The 8,020-nt window shown below is 57.2% G+C and overlaps 1 protein-coding gene across 1 annotated transcript; it reads left to right on the top strand.

Annotated features, from left to right (window-relative positions):
- Nucleotides 1–1,154: 1,154 nt before the first annotated feature.
- SOWAHD (sosondowah ankyrin repeat domain family member D) lies at nucleotides 1,155–3,517 on the top strand. The gene has a single exon (XM_047716849.1). The coding sequence runs from the start codon at nucleotides 1,702–1,704 to the stop codon at nucleotides 2,668–2,670; it is 969 nt and encodes a 322-aa protein (XP_047572805.1). The 5' UTR covers nucleotides 1,155–1,701; the 3' UTR covers nucleotides 2,671–3,517.
- The last annotated feature ends 4,503 nt before the right edge of the window (nucleotides 3,518–8,020 follow it).

The raw sequence follows: 8,020 nt of genomic DNA, 5'->3' as shown, positions 1-8,020 counted from the left end.
CTATGGTGTCACACAGACCTGCTCTGCCACTTCCTGCTGGGTGACCTTGAGCAAGTGGACTAAACCTCTCCGTAAACTGGAGACAGCAATAATACTTAGCGGGGAGGATGGAAAGTGTTAACATACATATAAAGCATCTAGCACAGGGTCTGGCCCACAATGAATGTTCAAAGAGGGGCGCCTGGGTGGCTCAGTCGTTAAGCATCTGCCTTTGGCTCAGGTCATGATCCCAGGGTCCTGGGATTGAGCCCCACATCTGGCTTCTTGCTCAGTGGGAAGCCTGCTTCTCCCTCTTCCACTCCCCCTGCTTGTGTTCCCTCTCTCGCTGTCTCTCTGTCAAATAAATAAATAAAATCTTTTTTAAAAAATGTTCAAACATTGATTACAAATGCGTAGGCTGTCATGAAGGAAAGCTCAAGATATTTAGGGCGAAATATCTGAGGGCCAAGGAGGAAAGTCTCTGATAGCTTCTGTCACACTTGGGCCCAGCCGAGTGGGCTGGCTTGGCTTGAACTCCCATTGCCTTTGGCCTAGACTGTTGGAACAGTATCCTGGCTTCTTGTCTGCCTCTCCCAGAGTCCTCTTCCTAAACACCACCTTAATCACTGCTGTGTCCCTCTCTGACTCGAGAATCTTCTGTGAGGGTCCCTGGCACTCACTAACTGAGCTCCCTAACGTGGTTGGGGTAGGAGGCAAGAACTACCACTTACTGAGTATTGAGGGAAGGGAAGAGCAAAGAGAAGGCCACCCTCAGGATAAGGTAAAATATCCTCACGGAGTCAAGAGGGACACATCCCTGCTGAGGGCTGAAGAGAGCTGAGCATTCCCGTGGCAGCTGATTCACCTGCGCCAGCTTCTTCGAGCCAAATGGGGAAAGGTTAAAGAGGAGAAGAGGGCAGAGGGCTGAGCGGGGACCCGCGCGAAAGAAGGGAAGACCCTTTCCAGTACCCTTTCCCAGTTCCCCCCAATAGCTTCCGCCTGGCCCCTTGTCTCGGGTCCATCTGCAGGTTTCCCGGGCGACTCCAGGATCTGTGGGGAGGGTCAAGGCCATACAAAGGACAAGGCAGGGGAGCCCGAGTCCCAGGCCGCCTGGCGGAACGCTGGGGGCGGGACAAAGTCTGCTCGGGGACAAAGTGCAGGAGATAAGAGGAAGGGCGAAGGAAGGGGGCGGGGAGCCAGCGCCCGGGAGCCCAAGGATCGCGCTCCCGGAGGCCTTGGCTGCCGGCCGAGCTCAGCCCGCCGGGGAGGGGGCGCCCTGGAGCCTCTTCACCCTGGCAGCTTCGGGGATGCTGAGAAGCCCCGCCCTGGGGCGCTCGGGACCCGCTCGCCCCCACCCGCGCCTGCCACACCGTCGCGCGCGGTCAGGGAGGCGGGGCTCACCTGGCCGTTTGGGGCGGGGCCGCCCGCGACCCGGGAACGCGGAGGTGGCGTCGGTCCCCGCGGGGCGCTAGAGGGACTGGCCCCGGGGACCCGGCTCAGAGCTCCCACCCCTCCACGCCCCTCACCTTCCGCGCCGGGGCCCTCCCTCGGCTCGCCGGGTCTCTCCCTCCCTCTCCCTCCCCTCCTTTACTCCCTCCCTCCGAGCCCAATTGCTCAAGCCGCTTCCTTCCCCAACGCCAGCGCCAGTTCCTCTCCCGGAGGGGCCCGGGAAGGGCAGCGAACGCTCGACCCTGGAAGCGCCGCGGCAGCAGCGGCAGGACCATGGCCGAGCCCCGAGAGACCGCGAGCCCGGGGCCCAAGGCCTCCCTCGCCGCCACCGCGCTGAGCCCGCGGAGCGCCCCGCAGCTCCGCCCCTGGAGAGTGGAGGCCGCCACCCTGGGCAGGTACCGGGGCCACGCCGGCACCCCCTCCCGGGACCCCCTCCTCCACGGCTCAACGTTGTTCTCGGCAGCGGGCTCTGGCCGCCGGCGGGGAGCGCTGCGGGAGCTGCTGGGGCTGCAGGGGGCGGCCTCCGCCCGCTGGCCGTCGGAGGAGCGCGCAGAGGAGCCGTCCCCGGCCGGGCCGAACGGGCCGAACGGGCCGGGCGGCGGCGGGCTGTGCCTTGAGCCCCACGAGCACGCGTGGATACTGGCCGCCGCCGAGGGCCGCCTCGAGGTGCTGTGGGAGCAGCTGGAAGCCGAGCCAGCCCTGTTGCTGCGGTGCGACCCGATCACGGGCTACACGGTGCTGCACTGGTTGGCCAAGCACGGGTGCCACGAGGAGCTCATCCTGGTGCACGACTTCGCCCAGCGCCGCGGCCTGCAGCTCGACGTGAGCGCCTCGGGCAGCGGCGGTCTCACGCCCCTCCACCTGGCGGCCCTGCAGGGCCACGACATGGTCATCAAGGTGCTGGTGGGCGCCTTGGGGGCCGACCCCTCGCGCCGCGACTACAGCGGCCACCGGGCCTGTCACTACCTGCGGCCCGACGCGCCCCAGAGCCTGCGGGAGCTGTCGGGGGCCGAGGACTGGGAGGCAGCGGGCGGCTGCGAGCGTATGAACGCCAACAACAACAGCAGCGGCGGCGCCGCGTGGGCGCCGCGACGGACCCCGAGCTGGGTGGGCACGAGCTCCGTGGAGGCCCCGGCAAGAGCGGCGGCGTCGCCTTGCAAGGAGAAGAACTATACGGGCAGCCGGGTGGTGCAAATTCAGGGCCTTCTCCGCCAAATGTTCCCCTTCTTCCAGGACCGTTGAGGGCGACAGAGACTGAAGAGCGCGGAGGGACCGTGACGCTGCGGTCGAGGCCTCGGTCGCGGGTGGTCTCGGGCCCCACCCGAAGGCGCGGCAGCTCCTGCCGCAGCCGAGCGCGCCGTGCCTGCAAGCAGCGGACCACCTCCAGGTTTGTCACGCGTACCTGTCCCAGGTCTCCTACAGCCACCGGCCAGGAGACCTGGGGATCAGGACACCCTCACCGAGAGAGAGCAAAGACCCAGCTGTCCTGGGGCCGAGTCCCAAAACTAGGGCACTGAGGAGTTAGGGGTAGGGGGATGGTCGTGCTTGGGAGAGGAAACGTTGGGCTTCCAGGAGCCGTTTCTGGACAGGCCGAAGCTCTGGGTGTACTGGGAAGCACTTGCTAGAAGAATGACTTAAGACTGGAGAGCACGGATAGGGAGGGGGGTACGCGCCTGCCTGTAGGCTTGCCTCCGCTCCTGCTGCGGGCAGAGTCACCCTTTCCCCCATCCTGCTCCTGAGACGTCCAGGATTTACCGTTTTTTTTTTCTAATGTATCTCGGATGCCTTCTTAAGCATATTAAAGCGGGATATGTTTTCTTTTCACATGACAAAGCTGTCCTTTGAGTGACTTTTTTTTTTTTTTCATTAACCACTGAGTGTCGGAAGCTTCCTACATTCCCGGGGAAGAGTTCACCAACCCATGGCCCTGAGCTAGTGGTCGGGGTGGCTCTGGACCTTGTTCCCACAGCGGGCCAAGCGGCGTGCTGGAAGGAGCTGCATTCACCTTGGCTCTAAGTAGAGACACACAGTTTGCCTTTCTCCCGGGCTCTTTTAGACAATTAGGTCCCGCTTCGGCACAAGTCTCATCCTAGACGAATTGTCTGTAGGGGGCAGAGGGGTAGTAAAAGGAAAAAATCTCCAAATGTGGGACGCCTGGGTGGCTCAGTTGGTTAAGCAGCTGCCTTCGGCTCAGGTCATGATCCCAGTGTCCTGGGATCGAGTCCCACATCGGGCTCCTTGCTCATCGGGGAGCCTGCTTCTCCCTCTGCCTCTGCCTGACATTCTGTCTGCCTGTGCTTGCTCTCTCTCCCTCTCTCTCTCTGACAAATAAATAAATAAAATCTTTAAAAAAAATCTCCAAATGTACATTTCTGATATTTTGTGGTGAGTCATATAATTTACCTTGACTTCTGCCCTCCTGTGAGACACACCCAAGGACGCTTTTTCCAAGATAGGGCTCTAATCCTGGGCATTGCTTTTTAATTACAACTAATATATAAGTTGTAGTTTGGAAACTGGCTCCCATTCAGAGATTGTATGAAACGGATAGAATACAGGAGGGTTGACTTTGGCTGAAAAGAGGGAAAGCAGTTGGTGGCTAGGGATTCGTGCTGCCTTAGAGAACAGTGCATTTTCTTTTTCTTTCTTTCTTCTTCTTCTTCTTCTTCTTTTTTTAGATTTTATTTATTTACTTGAGAGAGAATATGAGCAAGAGAGAGAGAATTGGCAGGGGGAGGAGCAGATTCCTGAGCAGGGAGCCTGAATCGGGTCTCGATCCCAGAACCCTGGGATCATGACCTGAGCCAAACGCAGACGCTTAATCCACTGAGCCACCCAGGTGCCCCAGAGAGCAGTGCATTTTCAAAATAGTGCTGTAACCCTAGAAGCTTGGGTCACACTTGCAATGGACTGTTGTATCCCCAGCCCTCTGATCCCTGCCCTTGAACACCAGGGAGAAACAGTCATCACAGAACACAGAAAGCCCAGAAACACTACCCTGGGCTCATCCATACAGGTTTCCATCTCTGCCTGGCAGTCCCACTTGCCCCCTCTATTACCTCCTCTGTGCTCGAAATGTTCCGACCTTCCCTTAATTACCCATTAGTTTCTTCTCATCCATGAAACGGTCCACACCTTCCCTATCAATGTTTTCAGCCTGTCACATGTTTGTAGGAACTACACCTTAAAACAAATTTACACAGTGTGACATAGCATTGACTTTTCGTTCTCAATGAACTTCTTCAGTGTTTGAAAGGGGGAGGGAGAAAGGTTCCTGCATTCTGGCAGCTGGCATTAGCGTTTGGCATAACTCCCTCCATCCCTGTGCCCATTTTATAGTTTTTTTTTAAAGCATTTATTTATTTGAGAGAGAGTGAGCATGAGCCAGAGGGATGAGCAGACTCCCCGCTGAGCAGGGCTCCATCCCTGGACCCCAAGATCAGTACCTGATTGGAAGTCAGACGCTTAAGCTTGCCCAACTGAGCCACCCAGGAGCCCCGCCCTCCCCAGTCCTCCCCGCTCCCCACCCCCCCGCCCCCACGCCCAGTCGCCCTTGACAGCTGCCCAGGCTGGTGGGGCTTGGCGGAGACTGCTGGGACAGGGCCTTCCTGCCAAATGGCTGGGTCTGCGGGCTCCTGGCTTAGAGGGAAGAGTGGCTTGTGCCTTTGCCCGCCATTCAAAGGACACTTAGAACGGCGGTCTCCTCTTCATGGGAAAAGTCTGAACCTAAGCATCTTAACTATTAGCAGATCTGGGGACCAGAGACAGGCATCGGCCCTGCTTTTTCCAACAAGAAAACCAAGTCAGCTGGAAGGTCTGAAAGCTCTTTCCTTCATTTCTCCTGCAGTCAGCTCGTCTTCCCACAGATTGTTCTCATCATGTGATAGTCCCTAGCCTACCTCCTCCATGTAAAATTGAGGTTTGGCTGCAGGGGACAAACTCCCATGCTGAAAACTCTCCATGCCTAACATCAAGCCATTGGCATTTCTGGTATGCTTTTTGAGGCAAGACTGGTATGCTCACCCCAAGAGAAAGAACAAATTCCCTAAGAAACTGCTTTCCAGGGGAGCGAAACAGAGTTAGGCAGATGATACAAATCTGCGTTCTGGTGGAGCAAGGGACAAGAAAAAATGACAGAAGCAGGGCTGTGACAGGTGAGCGTGGCAGCTGGGGGAGGGGCGCCGTGCTGCACCAGGGCGGGGCCTGACCCAGGCCAAAGATAAGGGAAGGCTTTCCAGAGAGGAAGGTAAGGTCTGATCTGAGGCTCCAGGGGTGAGTGGGAGTTTGTTGGTGGGGTGGGGGTGAGGCTCCTGGCAGAGCCTCTGGGAGGACTGGAGGACGTACAGGAGGACTTATGGGAGAAGAGAGCAAGTACCGGGAAATGTAAGTCAGCCGGTTAGGCAGGAAGGTGGGAGCTGGGGAGTGATTAAGGGCAAAGCTGGAGAAGTGGATGGGGGCTCAGATCACTAAGGGCCTCGTAGATCATGCCGAAAGAGGCACAGAAATTTTAACCTAAAGGTAGCCAGGAGCCACAGAAGGTTTCCAAGCAGAGGAGAAACCTGATGGGGTTCTAGAGGAGTCCCTCTGGCAGTCATGTGGAGGAGGATGGATGTGTCAGGGAGCACGGCGACAACGGGGGTTGGGGGGTCGGGGGTTGGAGTATCACGCAAGCAAAGGTTTCTGTCCAAACGCTTCGAGAAAAGTCAGGCTTCAGCTGAGAAGTTCCAAGAACCCTGTGGAGAGCACTGGCTTTCAAACTTTTTGTTTCCACCCTAGAACTTGCCTTCTTGAAGCTTACCTCGAGGCCCCAGGTGTAAAAGTGGCAAAGGCCCCGGGTGAACAGATGGTAGCGCACAGTGACCCCCCGGATCGAGGTTCAAAACCACTGGGGGGGGGGGCACGGCACTCGGCCTGACCAGGGTTCCAGTGCCCACTACGGGTCCCTCATCCCTCTGAGTCGTACTTTCCTTGCCAGTGAGAGGGAACCAATCCAGTCTCCCTGGCGGAGCTCAGAGGGTTTGAGATCACACAGACGCAGCCCCCGTGCACTGCAGAGAAAACGGGCCGCAGCTTGGAGGAATGCAGAGGCGTGCAGCGACCCCGTTGTGGGCAAGCTGGTTTCTCGGCGAGGGTGGTCCGGGAAAGCGCTTGTAGTCACCCCTGTTAACCTCTCTCGAAAGTGCATGCGCCCCGATTGCAAGTTCCTGTCTCTCCCCCATTCCTCAAAGGAGATGTTGCTTCCTCTGCTGATGTTATCTGCAGCCAACATACTCGGGCCTTAGAATCATAGCAAGCTGAGCGGTCTTGTTCCCCGGGCCCACAGAAGTCAAAGCAGCGAGTTAGGAAGGGCCCACCAAAAGCAAAGTAGGTGAGATACAATTTCTGGATAAAGACATAAACCAGAGTCAGGGCTAAACCCGAAGACCTCTGAGGAGAATAAAAGCCTGCAAGTCCTTCGTCTGCTGACCCCATTACCTACACAAGTGCCCCCTTCCATCCCCCTACCCACCTTTCCACACCCGGCCTCCAAAGACCTCCTTCCTATTTCTGCTCATTTGAAGGAAGGCGATACCTGTCTCCTCTCGGGATGGGACATCAGCTCTCCGCACAGGCTCCTCCCAGGGCTTAATGCTCCCAGCTGTCCCTCTCCCGTACCTCCAAGCTCCCCATCAGTGTGGTTCAGTGTAGTAAACACTTATTAAGAAGCCAGGCTCCTGGGGGGACAAACAGGCCTAAGTCACTCCCATTCCCCCCACCTTCTGGCCCAGTCTCATGGCTCTCCCTCTCCTCTTCACAGCCAAGCCTCTCCAAGGGGAGGTCTCCTCCCCTCTGTTTCTCTGTCTCCTCACCTCTTCATCTCTCCTCAGCCCTCTGCATTCTGCTTTCTACCACCATCATTCCAACTCGAGTGCTTCCACGAGCGTCTCCAGGGATGACACCCCCCCTCCAGCTGCCAAAGGCAAGTCGTTATCCTAATTCAGTTCTTGGCCTCACGGGCCAATGTTGGCTAATTCCTACTCCTTGAAACTTCCTTCTCTAGTCTCCCACGACCTCCTACAGCTTTGATTGCCAGCGTTTACCAGCTTGAAATCTCAGCAAACCTTTCTTCTTGCTCTATATTCCCTCCCCAAGTCCTTTTCTCCCTTTTCCCCTTCCTACCCTTTTCCCTCCCTCCCTCTGCTCCAGCCACACAGTCATCCTCAATGATCCTTCGAAGAGCCACGTTCTTCTGAGCTCTGGGATTCCGACATGCTGTTCCCTCTCCAGAAACACTTTTCCCTCTATTCCTTGCCCTCCTCACCTGGCCCACTCCCGCTCATCCTTCAGATGTTAGCCACCACCTTGGGGAGGACTTCCTTGCCCCTCAGCCTACGTTAGAACCTCACTCATGTTGCCCCTTTTCATAGTCTTTATTACACTGGAGGAAACCATGCCAGCAGTTAGCAGACCACTCTCTCCCCTGCCACCATGAGCCTGATGTTCCATGAGGACAGGGACCAAGTCTGTCTTATTTACCACAGTACCCCTAGTTCCTGGTAGATGGAAGGTACTCAATGAATATTGATTGGCACTGAAATCATAGATTTGAACT

This window comes from Lutra lutra, chromosome X (genome assembly GCF_902655055.1).
Source record: "Lutra lutra chromosome X, mLutLut1.2, whole genome shotgun sequence".
Taxonomy (NCBI): domain Eukaryota; kingdom Metazoa; phylum Chordata; class Mammalia; order Carnivora; family Mustelidae; genus Lutra; species Lutra lutra.
This window is presented reverse-complemented; position numbering and strand designations above follow the sequence as displayed.